This window comes from Lucilia sericata, unplaced genomic scaffold (assembly GCF_015586225.1).
Source record: "Lucilia sericata isolate MDLA Ls3-8-SP2 unplaced genomic scaffold, ASM1558622v1 Contig000584F_arrow, whole genome shotgun sequence".
NCBI lineage: Eukaryota > Metazoa > Arthropoda > Insecta > Diptera > Calliphoridae > Lucilia > Lucilia sericata.
Window position 1 is genome coordinate 43,183 of NW_023994591.1, and position 19,971 is coordinate 63,153.

The 19,971-nt window shown below is 31.8% G+C and overlaps 1 protein-coding gene across 2 annotated transcripts; it reads right to left on the reverse strand.

The window, feature by feature from the left end:
- Window positions 1-3,573: 3,573 nt before the first annotated feature.
- On the reverse strand, window positions 3,574-7,092 carry LOC119606429 (skin secretory protein xP2). Of its 2 annotated transcripts, XM_037959942.1 has the most exons (3): window positions 6,847-7,092; window positions 4,722-4,880; window positions 3,574-4,649 (listed from the first exon to the last, which is right to left on the reverse strand). In XM_037959942.1, the coding sequence occupies exons 1-3, from the start codon at window positions 6,923-6,925 to the stop codon at window positions 3,763-3,765; spliced, it is 1,125 nt and encodes a 374-aa protein (XP_037815870.1). In that variant the 5' UTR covers window positions 6,926-7,092; the 3' UTR covers window positions 3,574-3,762. The 2 variants fall into 2 exon arrangements, with proteins under 2 accessions (XP_037815870.1, XP_037815871.1); XM_037959943.1 differs by lacking the exon at window positions 4,722-4,880 and having other exon boundaries at window positions 6,847-7,085.
- Window positions 7,093-19,971: the final 12,879 nt, after the last annotated feature.

Sequence of the window (19,971 nt, forward strand, 5' to 3'; positions counted from 1 at the left end):
TAGAACTGAACTAGAACTGAAATAGAACTGAAATAGAACTGAACTAGAACTGAAATAGAACTGATATAGAACTGAACTAGAACTGAACTAGAACTGAATTAGAACTGAACTAGAACTGAACTAGAGCTGAACTAGAACTGAAGAAAACGAACTGAACTGAACTAGAAAGAACTGAACTAGAACTGAACTAGAAACTGAACTAGAACTGAACTAGAACTGAACTAGAACTGAACTAGAACTGAACTAGAACTGAACTAGAACTGAACTAGAACTGAACTAGAACTGAACTAGAACTGAACTAGAACAACTAGAACTGATGAACTAGAACTGAACTAGAACTGAACTAGAACTGAACTAGAATGAACTAGAACTGAACTAGAACTGAACTAGAACTGAACTAGAACTGAACTAGAACTGAACTAGAACTGAACTAGAACTGAACTAGAACTGAACTAGAACTGAACTAGAACTGAACTAGAACTGAACTAGAACTGAACTAGAACTGAACTAGAACTGAACTAGAACTGAACTAGAACTGAACTAGAACTGAACTAGAACTGAACTAGAATTGAACTAGAACTGAACTAGAACTGAACTAGAACTGAACTAGAACTGAACTAGAACTGAACTAGAACTGAAATAGAACTGAACTAGAACTGAACTAGAATTGAAGTAGAACTGACTAGAACTGAACTAGAACTGAACTAGAACTGAACTAGAACTGAACTAGAACTGAACTAGAACTGAACTAGAACTGAACTAGAACTGAACTAGAACTGAACTAGAACTGAACTAGAACTGAAAAGAACTGAAATAGAACTGAACTAGAACTGAAATAGAACTGATATAGAACTGAACTAGAACTGAACTAGAACTGAATTAGAACTGAACTAGAACTGAACTAGAGCTGAACGAACTGAAGTAAAACTGAACTAGAACTGAAACACTGAACTGAACTAGAACTGAACTAGAACTGAACTAGAACTGAACTAGAACTGAACTAGAACTGAACTAGAACTGAACTAGAACTGAACTAGAACTGAACTAGAACTGAACTAGAACTGAACTAGAACTGAACTAGAACTGAACTAGAACTGAACTAGAACTGAACTAGAATTCAACTAGAACTGAACTAGAACTGAACTAGAACTGAACTAGAATTGAACTAGAACTGAACTAGAACTGAACTAGAAACTGAATAGAACTGAACTAGAACTGAACTAAAACTGAACTAGAACTGAACTAGAACTGAACTAGAACTGAACTAGAACTGAACTAGAACTGAACTAGAACTGAACTAGAACTGAACTAGAACTGAACTAGAACTGAACTAGAACTAACTAGAACTGAACTAGAACTGAACTAGAACTGAACTAGAACTGAACTAGAACTGAACTAGAACTGAACTAGAACTGAACTAGAACTGAACTAGAACTGAACTAGAACTGAACTAGAACTGAACTAGAACTGAACTAGAACTGAACTAGAACTGAACTAGAACTGAACTAGAACTGAACTAGAACTGAACTAGAACTGAACTAGAACTGAACTAGAACTGAACTAGAACTGAACTAGAACTGAACTAGAACTGAACTAGAACTGAACTAGAACTGAACTAGAACTGAACTAGAACTGAACTAGAACTGAACTAGAACTGAACTAGAACTGAACTAGAACTGAACTAGAACTGAACTAGAACTGAACTAGAACTGAACTAGAACTGAACTAGAACTGAACTAGAACTGAACTAGAACTGAACTAGAACTGAACTAGAACTGAACTAGAACTGAACTAGAACTGAACTAGAACTGAACTAGAACTGAACTAGAACTGAACTAGAACTGAACTAGAACTGAACTAGAACTGAACTAGAACTGAACTAGAACTGAACTAGAACTGAACTAGAACTGAACTAGAACTGAACTAGAACTGAACTAGAACTGAACTAGAACTGAACTAGAACTGAACTAGAACTGAACTAGAACTGAACTAGAACTGAACTAGAACTGAACTAGAACTGAACTAGAACTGAACTAGAACTGAACTAGAACTGAACTAGAACTGAACTAGAACTGAACTAGAACTGAACTAGAACTGAACTAGAACTGAACTAGAACTGAACTAGAACTGAACTAGAACTGAACTAGAACTGAACTAGAACTGAACTAGAACTGAACTAGAACTGAACTAGAACTGAACTGAACTAAACTGAACTAGAACTGAACTAGAACTGAACTAGAACTGAACTAGAACTGAACTAGAACTGAACTAGAACTGAACTAGAACTGAACTAGAACTGAACTAGAACTGAACTAGAACTGAACTAGAACTGAACTAGAACTGAACTAGAACTGAACTAGAACTGAACTAGAACTGAACTAGAACTGAACTAGAACTGAACTAGAACTGAACTAGAACTGAACTAGAACTGAACTAGAACTGAACTAGAACTGAACTAGAACTGAACTAGAACTGAACTAGAACTGAACTAGAACTGAACTAGAACTGAACTAGAACTGAACTAGAACTGAACTAGAACTGAACTAGAACTGAACTAGAACTGAACTAGAACTGAACTAGAACTGAACTAGAACTGAACTAGAACTGAACTAGAACTGAACTAGAACTGAAAGAACTGAACTAGAACTGAACTAGAACTGAACTAGAACTGAACTAGAACTGAACTAGAACTGAACTAGAACTGAACTAGAACTGAACTAGAACTGAACTAGAACTGAACTAGAACTGAACTAGAACTGAACTAGAACTGAACTAGAACTGAACTAGAACTGAACTAGAACTGAACTAGAACTGAACTAGAACTGAACTAGAACTGAACTAGAACTGAACTAGAACTGAACTAGAACTGAACTAGAACTGAACTAGAACTGAACTAGAACTGAACTAGAACTGAACTAGAACTGAATAGAACTAAACTAGAACTGAACTAGAACTGAACTAGAACTGAACTAGAACTGAACTAGAACTGAACTAGAACTGAACTAGAACTGAACTAGAACTGAACTAGAACTGAACTAGAACTGAACTAGAACTGAACTAGAACTGAACTAGAACTGAACTAGAACTGAACTAGAACTGAACTAGAACTGAACTAGAACTGAACTAGAACTGAACTAGAACTGAACTAGAACTGAACTAGAACTGAACTAGAACTGAACTAGAACTGAACTGAACTAGAACTGAACTAGAACTAGAACTGAACTAGAACTGAACTAGAACTGAATTAGAACTGAACTAGAACTGAACTAGAACTGAACTAGAACTGAACTAGAACTGAACTAGAACTGAACTAGAACTGAACTAGAATTAATTTGAACTGAACTAGAACTAAAGTTGTTCTACTAAATATGTATGTATATGCGTTTGAAACCAAAGTTGAGGATATTAAGGATCTTCGATTTAAATAAAATTTCTATCACTCAAGAAACTACAATTGAAGCCATTTCGACTATAAAACGGCTTATAATTGAGGTTCAATTGAAAACTCATTTAGATTTTTTTAAAGGATAATTTTTTTATTTATTTTTTTGTGGGGTTTCGTGTTTTTTTTACAATTGGACTAAAAAAATAATAAAATCAATAAAACATTTTTAAAGGTTTTTTAAAAAAAATAAAATTCAAATAGAAAATATAAAAAGAACTATAGTTTAGTCGTTAAGACAGTAATAATAGGGCACAGAACAATGGCTTATATTACATTTAAAAAAAAATGGAGAAATAATGCCTTAGCAACAGTCAAACTTAATGTTTCTTGCATGTTACGCAACCACGGAGGGCAGCAGCATCGGGGGAACCGTAAGCGATGGCGTGGCTGGTAGCGGAACCACCTTCGCCAGTGCTGAAAGAGTTGGCAATGGCAATAGCGCCACCCTTGGTGCCACCGAAGTTAATGGGGAAGAAGGTGCCAACGGGAAGGGGTTTTTGTTCCTTCTTGGCGGGAGCGGCCTTGGAGGGTTTCTTGCCGGCAGAGGGACGACGAGCGGGACGACGGGTGACAGGAGCAACGGGGGCAACATGTTCTTCCTCTTCTTCTTCGTCGGCTTCTTCGGAGGCAGCAACTAAACCGGTATCTTCGGCGGATTCAACAGATTGGTCCAATTCAACGTAGACCTTCTTCTTGGCGGGCAAGTAACGGTTGACGGGCTTGGCAACGGGGGCAATGGGAGCGGGAGCGGGCAAATCATGAGCTACAGCAGCATCAACGGGAGCTTCAACGGGGGCTTCGACGGGAGCTTCAACAGGAGCTTCAACTGGGGCTTCAGGAACTTCGAAGGTAGCTTCAGCTTCGACAGCGGGTACTTCATGGGCAACTTCTTCGTGGGCAAAACCAGCACCGGCAGCATTGCTGTCATCAGCACCATCCAAGTTGAAGTCACGGGGCACTTTAGCAGCATCATCGGAAACTTCATTTTCTTCGGCTACAATATCAACATCAGCGGGCACTTCAAAAGTGGCAACAGTTTCATCAGCAACAGGATAAGCTTCAGCTTCGGCTTGGGTAGCATGAACACCATGAGCTTCGCTCAAAACATCTTCACCATGTTCGGCAACAATATCAACGGGAGCGGGAGCTTCAAAGGCTACACCGGGACCGGCGGCAGTAACATCAGCTTCAGCATGATCACAATCTGTAATTGAGAATTAAAGCATATTTGTAAGGAATTATTATGGTTGTGTAGCTTGAAGGTGGTTGATTGTACCTTCCAAATAGGTACCAGTGGCAACAGTTTCACCAGCTACCAAAGCTTCAGCTCCTTGGGTTGAACGAGCAAAGTGTGGTGAAGGATGCATATATTGAACATACATCATACGTTGGGGAGCAGCATAGTATTGAGCAGGGCGTTGGTAGTAAATCATTCCTAATTAGTTATTTTAAATTTGAATTAGCAACATATTGTACTACAACATGGGTGGGGATAAAAACTTGTACATCTGGGTGTAAAATTTTGGGTGTGACTTGAGTGAGTGATTTTAAAATGCCGAAATTTTTTAGGCGTTAAAGGCGAAATGGATTTTTTGTTTCGATTTATGAAATTTTGATATATTTTGACCCTTAATACGGTCAGATATTGGGAAATTCAGATAGATGCGAATGAGATCTTCCAATTTTGAATTGAAAAACTGTCCCTTAGATAAGAATTTACTGTAAGGTAACGTTTTTATAAAATTTTGTTCTAGTTGGCTTAAGTTTGGGGGGTAACATTTGCCCGATTTGTAAGACCTTCTTGGAGAGCTTATTAGAAAGTTCTAATTTCTTTAAAATTTTAAGAATCTTCTTTATAAAATTAAAAATTTATGAAGATTTTTTTCGATATAAAGTATTTTCTAACCTTTTTATAAAGGTTTAATAAAATGTTTCAAGTTTGGGGTGGAAAATTTGACCGTTTTGTCGAGAATTTTTAAAAAGATTCTTAAAAAGATCCAGAGATCTTAAAATTAATGTTTATTGTTGAAGTTTTCTTTGAACTTTTTTTGGTAAATTAAAAATTAGCTTAAGAAAAGCATTTTTCAGTATTTGTTAGGGGAAGTACGACTTTTGGGGTTTAAAATTAGGCCGATATTAATAAATTTGGAACTGCTGAACATCTGAGCTTACAAAATGTTTGATTTAACTTAGCTTTAGCTCTTAAAAAGTTTCTCATAAATTGAAATTTTCTGAGAAAAGCGAATTATTTGAGTTGTTTCCTTAAGGCCCTTAACAGGCTCATTATTAAGGGTTAAAATTTTAACGACTTCTCTGAACTTTAAAGACAAAGTAAAAACAGGTCTAGTGATTACAAATTATTGAAATTTTCAGACAGTTTTTAGAAATTTTTGATACAAATGACAACTATTTTAATGTGTTGTGTTTCAGAAAAGGGGTCCTGAACTTCTGTAAATCTTTAGGAGGGAGGTCTTGTGATTTTAAATTGTTAAAATTTTCACAAAGTTTTTAGGAATTTTTTAATAGAAATGACAAATTTTGAAACTACTTTGAACAGATTTTAATATTTTTGATCCCTTTTTGGGTTTAAATGGACCCAATTGATCTATAATTTTAAACAAACTATTTAAAAGCTTTAGTATTCTTAAAATTTGGATCATTATAAGATTTCTTATTGAAAATTTTATTACAATTTGAAAGTTTTTTTATTTTTTCTATTCAAAAAACTTTTGGGGGCAAAATCTAACAATTTAGACTGAATTTTAGCAGATATCGAGGGAATTATCTTAAGGAATGAATGTTTTATGAATTTGACTTTCTTTTAGTCTTTTTTTTTTTGATATTTAAGACAAACAATTTAAGACAAAACTAAATAAGTCATTGGTAAAATTTTTAAGAAACTATTGTCGTATCAGATTCTATATTGATCCAGTATTATTGTTTAGATTTGTCTGAAATTTAGCTTTAGCGTCATCCGATTTGTTTATTTCCTAAATTTGTGTTGTGAATTGTTGCTGTTAAACAAATTTTGATTCTCAAAATTGTTGCAAACTAAGGTTCTTATGAAAAGGGATGTATGTAGTTCTCTGGGGCTTATATCGGTTCAAAATTTTTTCCGAAATTTTAAACAAATGCTGCTTAATTGTTTATAAAACTAAAAATTATAAATTAATCAATAGTTTTATCGAAAATTAAGAGATTTTTATAAGTTTTTTTAATTATGATCTCTGTATCAAAGGAATATGTTATGTTTCCGAATGGGTTCACAATTTTGGCCAATTTTGAGTTTAATTTTGTTTCGTTTGCAAGATGTACAAATTTTTCACTTGTAAAATATTTTTTTTTAAACACTTTTAGTTTAATTTGTAATTTTTTTTTTAATAATTTATTTTAACACATACTTTTTTGAGCTGGGAAAGCACTGCTGCTGGCAACGAGGCCCACAATAACAGCCAAAGCAAGAGTAGCACTGAATTTCATTTTGATTTTGAACGTTTTATTTGATTTATCCTTTAAACAAAAAAAATATATATTTTTTATGGATATGCTTTTGTTGAAATAACTTTTGGGAGTTTAAATTCGCGAATAGAAACTGATCAGCACTGGAGCTAAACTTAACACTTAAGTTTCCACCAAAGAAATGATGTCTTTCCCTAGTTCTACGTTAGATTTATATACCATTTAGCCGGTACACAGGAATGGTTAGTGCAAAATTAAACAAAAAACCGAAAAAAATATATAAATAAAATTATCATAAAAATCAATTCAAAATCGCAATATCATATCGTATTTAGTTTCAATTTCTTTGATATTTGTTGCTGCCGTTTTGGTTTACTTTTGTGTAGTTGTTGCTGTTGTTGATAATCATCATTACCCGCACAATTATTGTTGTTCCTATTCTCCTCTATATACAACAAATTGTTGTTGTTTGTAGTCATTGTCGTCTATCTATCCCTATATACAACTTATTCATCCGATTTCAGTTTTTTAATTTACTATTCATAATGTGTTCTACCAGTTTTGTACGAGGAGTTACTTCATCGTCATACTGATTTGTTTTAGTTTTTTGGAATCGTGTGTCTTTATTTTTGGTGTTTTAGTCTTTTCTTTTCTACGCGCTGTTTATTTTGTTTAGAGGAATTGTTCAGTGAACATTAAAATGCTTAGTTTTCGTTACGATAATTAAATTTTTGCAAATTTTTTTTTATTAAATTTTGGTTATTTGGGTCTGCAAATATGGTGCGGCGTTTTGATTTGACTAAATTTGTTTTAAGTTTAGTGTGAATTGAAAGAATTCCCCTGGAAGATGTAAAATTAACAGAAATAAAAGGAAATGTTAACACTTGATAAGAAATATTGAAAAACTTGAAATAGTTAAGTTCCTAATCGTGTTTAACTAAAAAAAATCGAATAAAATAAAAACTGAATAAAGAAATTTTTTTAAGAAAAAATAATTTTCTAATAGGATTTTATTTTAGTTTATAAACTGGTCTATAGACTAGACTATAGACTAGCTAGACTACATTATAGACTTAACTAAATACATATAATCTAGTTTATAGCCTAGTCTGTAGTATAGTATGTTGTTTGTAGTCTAGACTATGTACTAACCTATAGACTAGACTATATATTAGCCTATAGACTAGACTATAGACTAGTCTATAGACTAGACTGTAGGCTAGCCTCTTGTCTATGGTCTATTCCATAATCTAGTCTATAGCCTAGTCTGTAGTATAGTCTGAGTCTATAGTATTGTTTGTAGTCTAGGCTATAGACTAGCCTATTGACTAGACTATCCTATAGACTAGAATATAGACAAGCCTATAGACTAGACTATAGACTAGCCTATAGAATAACCTATAGACTAGCCTATAAAATAGACTATAAACATAACTATAGACACTACTATAGATTAGACTATAGACTACACTGGAGACTAGGCTATAGACTAGACTCTAGACTACACTATAGACTATACAATAGAATTAACTAAAGGCTAGACTACAGACTGGACTATAGTCAATTCTATAATATTGTCTGGTCTATAGTCTATTCTAGGCTGTAGTCTACTTCATAGTCTAGTCTATAGTCTAGTCTATAGTCTAGTCTATAGTCTAGTCTATAGTCTAGTCTATAGTCTAGTCTATAGTCTAGTCTATAGTCTAGTCTATAGTCTAGTCTATAGTCTAGTCTATAGTCTAGTCTATAGTCTAGTCTATAGTCTAGTCTATAGTCTAGTCTATAGTCTAGTCTATAGTCTAGTCTATAGTCTAGTCTATAGTCTAGTCTATAGTCTAGTCTATAGTCTAGTCTATAGTCTAGTCTATAGTCTAGTCTATAGTCTAGTCTATAGTCTAGTCTATAGTCTAGTCTATAGTCTAGTCTATAGTCTAGTCTATAGTCTAGTCTATAGTCTAGTCTATAGTCTAGTCTATAGTCTAGTCTATAGTCTAGTCTATAGTCTAGTCTATAGTCTAGTCTATAGTCTAGTCTATAGTCTAGTCTATAGTCTAGTCTATAGTCTAGTCTATAGTCTAGTCTATAGTCTAGTCTATAGTCTAGTCTATAGTCTAGTCTAGTCTAGTCTAGTCTATAGTCTAGTCTATAGTCTAGTCTATAGTCTAGTCTATAGTCTAGTCTATAGTCTAGTCTATAGTCTAGTCTATAGTCTAGTCTATAGTCTAGTCTATAGTCTAGTCTATAGTCTAGTCTATAGTCTAGTCTATAGTCTAGTCTATAGTCTAGTCTATAGTCTAGTCTATAGTCTAGTCTATAGTCTAGTCTATAGTCTAGTCTATAGTCTAGTCTATAGTCTAGTCTATAGTCTAGTCTATAGTCTAGTCTATAGTCTAGTCTATAGTCTAGTCTATAGTCTAGTCTATAGTCTAGTCTATAGTCTAGTCTATAGTCTAGTCTATAGTCTAGTCTATAGTCTAGTCTATAGTCTAGTCTATAGTCTAGTCTATAGTCTAGTCTATAGTCTAGTCTATAGTCTAGTCTATAGTCTAGTCTATAGTCTAGTCTATAGTCTAGTCTATAGTCTAGTCTATAGTCTAGTCTATAGTCTAGTCTATAGTCTAGTCTATAGTCTAGTCTATAGTCTAGTCTATAGTCTAGTCTATAGTCTAGTCTATAGTCTAGTCTATAGTCTAGTCTATAGTCTAGTCTATAGTCTAGTCTATAGTCTAGTCTATAGTCTAGTCTATAGTCTAGTCTATAGTCTAGTCTATAGTCTAGTCTATAGTCTAGTCTATAGTCTAGTCTATAGTCTAGTCTATAGTCTAGTCTATAGTCTAGTCTATAGTCTAGTCTATAGTCTAGTCTATAGTCTAGTCTATAGTCTAGTCTATAGTCTAGTCTATAGTCTAGTCTATAGTCTAGTCTATAGTCTAGTCTATAGTCTAGTCTATATCTAGTCTATAGTCTAGTCTATAGTCTAGTCTATAGTCTAGTCTATAGTCTAGTCTATAGTCTAGTCTATAGTCTAGTCTATAGTCTAGTCTATAGTCTAGTCTATAGTCTAGTATATAGGCTAGTCTATTGTTTAATCTATAAAAATAATCTAGTCTTTAATCTGGTCTATAGTCTAGTCTATAGTCTAGTCTATAGTCTAGTCTATAGTCTAGTCTATAGTCTAGTCTATAGTCTAGTCTATAGTCTAGTCTATAGTCTAGTCTATAGTCTAGTCTATAGTCTAGTCTATAGTCTAGTCTATAGTCTAGTCTATAGTCTAGTCTATAGTCTAGTCTATAGTCTAGTCTATAGTCTAGTCTATAGTCTAGTCTATAGTCTAGTCTATAGTCTAGTCTATAGTCTAGTCTATAGTCTAGTCTATAGTGTAGTCTATAGTCTAGTCTATAGTCTAGTCTATAGTCTAGTCTATAGTCTAGTCTATAGTCTAGTCTATAGTCTAGTCTATAGTCTAGTCTATAGTCTAGTCTATAGTCTAGTCTATAGTCTAGTCTATAGTCGAGTCTATAGTCTAGTCTATAGTCTAGTCTATAGTCTAGTCTATAGTCTAGTCTATAGTCTAGTCTATAGTCTAGTCTATAGTCTAGTCTATAGTCTAGTCTATAGTCGAGTCTATAGTCTAGTCTATAGTCTAGTCTATAGTCTAGTCTATAGTCTAGTCTATAGTCTAGTCTATAGTCTAGTCTATAGTCTAGTCTATAGTCTAGTCTATAGTCTAGTCTATAGTCTAGTCTATAGTCTAGTCTATAGTCTAGTCTATAGTCTAGTCTATAGTCTAGTCTATAGTCTAGTCTATAGTCTAGTCTATAGTCTAGTCTATAGTCTAGTCTATAGTCTAGTCTATAGTCTAGTCTATAGTCTAGTCTATAGTCTAGTCTATAGTCTAGTCTATAGTCTAGTCTATAGTCTAGTCTATAGTCTAGTCTATAGTCTAGTCTATAGTCTAGTCTATAGTCTAGTATATAGGCTAGTCTATTGTTTAATCTATAAAAATAATCTAGTCTTTAATCTGGTCTATAATCTAGTCTATAGTCTAGTCTATAGTCTAGTCTATAGTCTAGTCTATAGTCTAGTCTATAGTCTAGTCTATAGTCTGGTCTATAGTCTAGTCTATAGTCTAGTCTATAGTCTAGTCTATAGTCTAGTCTATAGTCTAGTCTATAGTCTAGTCTATAGTCTAGTCTATAGTCTAGTCTATAGTCTAGTCTATTGTCTAGTCTATAGTCTAGTCTATAGTCTAGTCTATAGTCTAGTCTATAGTCTAGTCTATAGTCTAGTCTATAGTCTAGTCTATAGTCTAGTCTATAGTCTAGTCTATAGTCTAGTCTATAGTCTAGCCTATAGTCTAGTCTATAGTCTAGCCTATAGTCTAGTCTATAGTCTAGTCTATAGTCTAGTCTATAGTCTAGTCTATAGTCTAGTCTATAGTCTAGTCTATAGTCTAGTCTATAGTCTAGTCTATAGTCTAGTCTATAGTCTAGTCTATAGTCTAGTATAGTCTATAGTCTAGTCTATAGTCTAGTCTATAGTCTAGTCTATAGTCTAGTCTATAGTCTAGTCTATAGTCTAGTCTATAGTCTAGTCTATAGTCTAGTCTATAGTCTAGTCTATAGTCTAGTCTATAGTCTAGTCTATAGTCTAGTCTATAGTCTAGTCTATAGTCTAGTCTATAGTCTTCTAGTCTATAGTCTGTCTAGTCCTAGTCTAGTCTATAGTCTGAACGTCACTAATAATTACGCAACACTTTTGGGTTCCATCAGTGACGTTCTAAGTTTACGTTGAATTTAAATATTTTCTAGGGAACCGTTTTCATTGTTCCTAGACCATAACCCACCCCGTTGGTATCCAAATACCACCTTGATTAATTCTGGTCAATTTATGAATTAATCCCAATTAAACAAAATATTTATTGTGACTTTATGCCATCTATCCCTAAAGATTTCCACAACTCAATACCAAAAAAAATTACCAACACATAGTTTTCATTTCCCATTAAATAAAATATAAAAATTATTTATTGAACAAAATTTAAAAAAAAAAAAATTAATAATTAACAAAATTTGAAAACAATAATTTGTACAAAGTCGTTTCCATGTTAAAATATTATAACGACAATGAACAAATACTATTACAAATTAAATTTATTATAAAAAAATTAGAGTTTAAATTAAAAAAAAAACAATTATAATTTAAAAATTACTATAAGTAAATAAAACTTACATATTTCTGGTTCAACGATGAAATGTACATTTCAGCTTCTTAGAACAATTTAAAATTTTATAATAGTACAAAAAAAAAAAAACACAGTTATATAAATTAATGAAAATATTAAAATTAATAAAAATTAAATCAATTTGTTTATATTATGACTCGATCCGGATACTGACTTCCAACAGATTTCGAAATACACTTTCACTTTCATTGGACTCTTGAAATTATCATCAATTATTTTATTTTGAAAATGTAGCAATGTGTTTTTATTTCTTTCTCTTATTTTAATTTTCTTTTATTTGTGTTTCAAAATGTTTGTTGGATTGTTTTTCTTTTTTAAATGTTTTTTTCAAAGTATTAAAAAAATATTTATAGTCAAAATGTAAATCTTTCTTTATATTTTTTTCTTTTTTTTTCAATTAATTTTGCTTTATGATATATTTGATTTCATTTGTTTTATTTTTTTTTTTTTTTTTTCAAAATTTTAGGATTTTTAATTCATCCATCACTGTTTTTATTATTAAAATGTTTTTTTTTTTTTTTTAACAAAAATTTTTTTTATTTATATAATTTTATTTAAATTTTTCTTACATGTTTTTTTTTTATTTGTTTTAATTTTCCTGTTAAAATATGTTAATTTTATTATATACTTCACAAAATTCAATTTATATTGTTTATGCATTAATTTAGAATTAGTCTCTATTTTATTCCTTTTCATTTAAATAATTTTTATTTCACTTATATCCTTTTTTTTTTTTATTTAAAAATTATCCTTTCCTTCGAAATTGTTTTTATTTTAGGCGAATGTCCTTTTCTTTTGTATTTATCATTCAGCTAATCCTTTCATATTTTATTTATTTTATCACAACTATTTTTACATTTATTTTCCGTAATATTTTCAAAATTTTTAAATTCACACTTCAATTTCTATTACTTGAATGAATAATTTCTCAAACTTCAAAAAAAATACAAAAAAAATATAATTTTCCAAAAGCAAAGCCTATACAATTTAAAAAAATTTCTATCCATAAGTAAAACAACAAATTTAAAAATATATTCAAAATTTCAAACATGTTACCTATGCAAAACAAAATAAAAATAATTTTTCAAAACAAAGGCTACTAAATCAAAACAAAAATATTTTCAAATATTCCATACGATCAAATTTAAAACTTTAAATTTTCAAACAACATACCCAAAACAATTTTTATTATAAATTTTCCAAAGACTATGCCAACTCAATTAAAAAAACTAATAAAATTTGAATACAAAATTTGAATTTAAAATATAACAAGTATTTTTAAAAACAAGTAGAAAACTAAAAAAAACAACCCCACAGTCTAGTCTATAGTCTAGTCTATAGTCTAGTCTATAGTCTAGTCTACAGTCTAGTCTATAGTCTAGTCTATAGTCTAGTCTATAGTCTAGTCTATAGTCTAGTCTATAGTCTAGTCTATAGTCTAGTCTATAGTCTAGTCTATAGTCTAGTCTATAGTTTAGTCTATAGTCTAGTCTATAGTCTAGTCTATAGTCTAGTCTATAGTCTAGTCGTCTAGTCTATAGTCTAGTCTATAGTCTAGTCTATAGTCTAGTCTATAGTCTAGTCTATAGTCTAGTCTATAGTCTAGTCTATAGTCTAGTCTATAGTCTAGTCTATAGTCTAGTCTATAGTCTAGTCTATAGTCTAGTCTATAGTCTAGTCTATAGTCTAGTCTATAGTCTAGTCTATAGTCTAGTCTATAGTCTAGTCTATAGTCTAGTCTATAGTCTAGTCTATAGTCTAGTCTATAGTCTAGTCTATAGTCTAGTCTATAGTCTAGTCTATAGTCTAGTCTATAGTCTAGTCTATAGTCTAGTCTATAGTCTAGTCTATAGTCTAGTCTATAGTCTAGTCTATAGTCTAGTCTATAGTCTAGTCTATAGTCTAGTCTATAGTCTAGTCTATAGTCTAGTCTATAGTCTAGTCTATATCTAGTCTATAGTCTAGTCTTAGTCTAGTCTATAGTCTAGTCTATAGTCCTATAGTCTAGTCTATAGTCTAGTCTATAGTCTAGTCTATAGTCTAGTCTATAGTCTAGTCTATAGTCTAGTCTATAGTCTAGTCTATAGTCTAGTCTATAGTCTAGTCTATAGTCTAGTCTATAGTCTAGTATATAGGCTAGTCTATTGTTTAATCTATAAAAATAATCTAGTCTTTAATCTGGTCTATAATCTAGTCTATAGTCTAGTCTATAGTCTAGTCTATAGTCTAGTCTATAGTCTAGTCTATAGTCTGGTCTATAGTCTAGTCTATAGTCTAGTCTATCTAGTCTATAGTCTAGTCTATAGTCAAGTCTATAGTCTAGTCTATAGTCTAGCCTATAGTCTAGTCTATAGTCTAGTCTATAGTCTAGTCTATAGTCTAGTCTATAGTCTAGTCTATAGTCTAGTCTATAGTCTAGTTAATAATCTAGTCTTTAATCTGGTCTATAATCTAGTCTATAGTCTAGTCTAGTCTATAGTCTAGTCTATAGTCGTCTAGTCTATAGTCTAGTCTAGTCTATAGTCTAGTCTATAGTCTAGTCTAGTCTATAGTCTAGTCTAGTCTATAGTCTAGTCTATAGTCTAGTTTTAGTCTAGTCTATAGTCTAGTCTATAGTCTAGTCTATAGTCTAGTCTATAGTCTAGTCTATAGTCTAGTCTATAGTCTAGTCATAGTCTAGTCTATAGTCTAGTCTATAGTCTAGTCTATAGTCTAGTCTATAGTCTAGTCTATAGTCTAGTCTATAGTCTAGTCTATAGTCTAGTCTATAGTCTAGTCTATAGTCTAGTCTATAGTCTAGTCTATAGTCTAGTCTATAGTCTAGTCTATAGTCTAGTCTATAGTCTAGTCTATAGTCTAGTCTATAGTCTAGTCTATAGTCTAGTCTATAGTCTAGTCTATAGTCTAGTCTATAGTCTAGTCTATAGTCTAGTCTATAGTCTAGTCTATAGTCTAGTCTATAGTCTAGTCTATAGTCTAGTCTATAGTCTAGTCTATAGTCTAGTCTATAGTCTAGTCTATAGTCTAGTATATAGGCTAGTCTATTGTTTAATCTATAATAATAATCTAGTCTTTAATTTGGTCTATAATCTAGTCTATAGTCTAGTCTATAGTCTAGTCTATAGTCTAGTATAGGCTAGTCTATTGTTTAATCTATAATAATAATCTAGTCTTTAATTTGGTCTATAATCTAGTCTATAGTCTAGTCTATAGTCTAGTCTATAGTCTATAGTATCTCTATAGTCTAGTCTATAGTCTAGTCTATAGTCTAGTCTATAGTCTAGTCTATAGTCTAGTCTATAGTCTAGTCTATATCTAGTCTATAGTCTAGTCTATAGTCTAGTCATAGTCTAGTCTATAGTCTAGCCTATAGTCTAGTCTATAGTCTAGTCTATAGTCTAGTCTATAGTCTAGTCTATAGTCTAGTCTATAGTCTAGTCTATAGTCTAGTCTATAGTCTAGTCTATAGTCTAGTCTATAGTCTAGTCTATAGTCTAGTCTATAGTCTAGTCTATAGTCTAGTCTATAGTCTAGTCTATAGTCTAGTCTTTAGTTTAGTCTATAGTCTAGTTATAGTCTAGTCTATAGTCTAGTCTATAGTCTAGTCTATAGTCAGTCTATGTCTATCTATAGTCTAGTCTATAGTCAGTTATAGTCTAGTCTATAGTCTAGTCTATAGTCTAGTCTATAGTCTAGTCTATAGTCTAGTCTATAGTCTAGTCTATAGTCTAGTCTATAGTCTAGTCTATAGTCTAGTCTAGTCTAGTCTTAGTCTAGTCTATAGTCTAGTCTATAGTCTAGTCTATAGTCTAGTCTATATCTAGTCTATAGTCTAGTCTATAGTCTAGTCTATAGTCTAGTCTATAGTCTATCTATAGTCTAGTCTATAGTCTAGTCTATAGTCATAGTCTATATAGTCTAGTCTATAGTCTAGTCTATAGTCTAGTCTATAGTCTAGTCTATAGTCTAGTCTATAGTCTAGTCTATAGTCTAGTCTATAGTCTAGTCTATAGTCTAGTCTATAGTCTAGTCTATAGTCTAGTCTATAGTCTAGTCTATAGTCTAGTCTATAGTCTAGTCTATAGTCTAGTCTATAGTCTAGTCTATAGTCTAGTCTATAGTCTAGTCTATAGTCTAGTCTATAGTCTAGTCTATAGTCTAGTCTATAGTCTAGTCTATAGTCTAGTCTATAGTCTAGTCTATAGTCTAGTCTATAGTCTAGTCTATAGTCTAGTCTATAGTCTAGTCTATAGTCTAGTCTATAGTCTAGTCTATAGTCTAGTCTATAGTCTAGTCTATAGTCTAGTCTATAGTCTAGTCTATAGTCTAGTCTATAGTCTAGTCTATAGTCTAGTCTATAGTCTAGTCTATAGTCTAGTCTATAGTCTAGTCTATAGTCTAGTCTATAGTCTAGTCTATAGTGTAGTCTATAGTCTAGTCTATAGTCTAGTCTATAGTCTAGTCTATAGTCTAGTCTATAGTCTAGTCTATAGTCTAGTCTATAGTCTAGTCTATAGTCTAGTCTATAGTCTAGTCTATAGTCTAGTCTATAGTCTAGTCTATAGTCTAGTCTATAGTCTAGTCTATAGTCTAGTCTATAGTCTAGTCTATAGTCTAGTCTATAGTCTATCTATAGTCTAGTCTATAGTCTAGTCTATAGTCTAGTCTATAGTCTAGTCTATAGTCTAGTCTATAGTCTAGTCTATAGTCTAGTCTATAGTCTAGTCTATAGTCTAGTCATAGTCTAGTCTATAGTGTAGTCTATAGTCTAGTCTATAGTGTAGTCTATAGTCTAGTCTATAGTCTAGTCTATAGTCTAGTCTATAGTCTAGTCTATAGTCTAGTCTATAGTCTAGTCTATAGTCTAGTCTATAGTCTAGTCTATAGTCTAGTCTATAGTCTAGTCTAGTATAGTCTATAGTCTAGTCTATAGTCTAGTCTATAGTCTAGTCTATAGTCTAGTCTATAGTCTAGTCTATAGACTAGTCTATAGTCTAGTCTTTAGTCTAGCCTATAGGCTAGTCTATCGTCTAGTCCATAGTCTAGTAGTTTGGACTATAGTTTGGACTATAGTGTTTATAGTATCTTCCTTAAAAACACACGTTTTTCCATATTTTATCCAATAAACATAATTTCACAATTTAAATAATACTTAACGTTTTTACAACATTATTAATTAAACATTAACTCTACTTTTATGTAAATATTAAAACTTAATACATAAGTTTGTATACAAATTACATATTACAAGAAATTTGTTTAAATATTATTTACATTTACATTCAAAATTAAAATTCTCTAAGAGTTTTCAAAAATTCAAATAAATGTTGTTTATTTTTTAACAAAATTGTTATTGTTTATTTTTATTTGTAACTCGTGTTAAGTAATCATAACTTTTTTTTAAGAACCATATTACATATTATATGATCCGTTCACTTTTTTTCGTACTATAAGTTTTCTTTGAGTCAAGTTTTCGTAGGAGTAGTGTTATGAATTTTAAATGGGTTTTCAATACTACATATAGTGGGTAGTATTCTTAATAGTGTTGGGTTTATGACTCATAAAAAATGTGTTAGTTTTATTTTTGTTTAAAAAGAATATTAATATTTTCCTTGGGTTGAGAATAAAGTGTGAATTTAACAAAAACTTCCTTGTTTTGTATGGAAAGATAAAGAAATTCCTAGAATTTTTTGAATCGGAAATTAAAATAATATTAATAAGTAATCAATATTAATGGCTTTATGGTTCTGATAAATTATGTAATAATGCAGCTTTGACTTGTTGGAACTATAATTAGAATTGGGTCCGTAAATCATTCTCAGTAGCAGAGGGGAAGAAATATTTTTGAAAAACTAGATATAAACTAATCAATAGTCTAGCCTATAGAATAGTCTATAGTCTAATCTATAGTCTAGTCTATAGTCTAGTCTATAGTCTAGTCTATAGTCTAGTCTATAGTCTAGTCTTAGTCTAGTCTATAGTCTAGTCTATAGTCTAGTCTATAGTCTAGTCTATAGTCTAGTCTATAGTCTAGTCTATAGTCTAGTCTATAGTCTAGTCTATAGTCTAGTCTATAGTCTAGTCTATAGTCTAGTCTATAGTCTAGTCTATAGTCTAGTCTATAGTCTAGTCTATAGTCTAGTCTATAGTCTAGTCTATAGTCTAGTCTATAGTCTAGTCTATAGTCTAGTCTATAGTCTAGTCTATAGTCTAGTCTATAGTCTAGTCTATAGTCTAGTCTATAGTCTAGTCTATAGTCTAGTCTATAGTCTAGTCTATAGTCTAGTCTATCTATAGTCTAGTCTATAGTCTAGTCTATAGTCTAGTCTATAGTCTAGTCTATAGTCTAGTCTATAGTCTAGTCTATAGTCTAGTCTATAGTCTAGTCTATAGTCTAGTCTATAGTCTAGTCTATAGTCTAGTCTATAGTCTAGTCTATAGTCTAGTCTATAGTCTAGTCTATAGTCTAGTCTATAGTCTAGTCTATAGTCTAGTCTATAGTCTAGTCTATAGTCTAGTCTATAGTCTAGTCTATAGTCTAGTCTATAGTCTAGTCTATAGTCTAGTCTATAGTCTAGTCTATAGTCTAGTCTATAGTCTAGTCTATAGTCTAGTCTATAGTCTAGTCTATAGTCTAGTCTATAGTCTAGTCTATAGTCTAGTCTATAGTCTAGTCTATAGTCTAGTCTATAGTCTAGTCTATAGTCTAGTCTATAGTCTAGTCTATAGTCTAGTCTATAGTCTAGTCTATAGTCTAGTCTATAGTCTAGTCTAGTCTATAGTCTAGTCAAGTCTATAGTCTAGTCTATAGTCTAGTCTATAGTCTAGTCTAGTCTATAGTCTAGTCTATAGTCTAGTCTAGTCTATAGTCTAGTCTGTAGTCTAGTCTGTAGTCTAGTCTATAGTCTAGTCTATGTCTAGTCTATAGTCTAGTCTATAGTCTAGTCTATAGTCTAGTCTATAGTCTAGTCTATAGTCTAGTCTATAGTATAGTCTATAGTCTAGTCTATAGTCTAGTCTATAGTCTAGTCTATAGTCTAGTCTATAGTCTAGTCTATAGTCTAGTCTATAGTCTAGTCTATAGTCTAGTCTATAGTCTAGTCTATAGTCTAGTCTATAGTCTAGTCTATAGTCTAGTCTATAGTCTAGTCTATAGTCTAGTCTATAGTCTGGTCTATAGTCTAGTCTATAGTCTAGTTAATAATCTAGTCTATAGTTTAGTCTATAGTCTAGTCTATAGTCTAGTCTATAGTCTAGTATAGTCTATAGTCTAGTCTATAGTCTAGTCTAGTCTAGTCTATAGTCTAGTCTATAGTCTAGTATAGTCTATAGTCTAGTCTATAGTCTAGTATAGTCTAGTCTATAGTCTAGTCTATAGTCTAGTCTATATTCTAGTCTATAGTCTAGTCTATAGTCTAGTCTATAGTCTAGTCTACAGTCTATTCTATAGTCTAGTCTTTAGTGTAGTCTATAGTCTAGTCTATAGTCTAGTCTATAGTCTAGTTTATAGTCTAGTCTATAGTCTAGTCTATAGTCTAGTCTATATTCTAGTCTATAGTCTAGTCTATAGTCTAGTCTATAGTCTAGTGTATAGTTTAGTCTATAGCCCAGTCTATAGTCTAGTCTTTCTAGTCTATAGTCTAGTCTATAGCCTAGTCTATACTCTATCTATAGTCTAATCTATAGTCCAGTCTATAGTTTATTCTATAGTCTAGTCTATAGTCTAGTCTATAGTCTAGTCTATAGTCTAGTCTATAGTCTAGTCTATAGTCTAGTCTATATTCTAGTCTATAGTCTAGTCTATAGTCTAGCCTAATTTTGT

Bases quoted from the DNA above. Each gene is read 5' to 3' on its own strand.
- LOC119606429 (XM_037959942.1), bottom strand. From the start codon at position 6,925: ATGAAATTCAGTGCTACTCTTGCTTTGGCTGTTATTGTGGGCCTCGTT. The intron at 4,881-6,846 runs GTATGTGTTAAA...ATAACTAATTAG, and splicing joins TGCTTTCCCAGCTCAAAAAA to GAATGATTTACTACCAACGC. The intron at 4,650-4,721 runs GTACAATCAACC...TCTCAATTACAG, and splicing joins CACTGGTACCTATTTGGAAG to ATTGTGATCATGCTGAAGCT.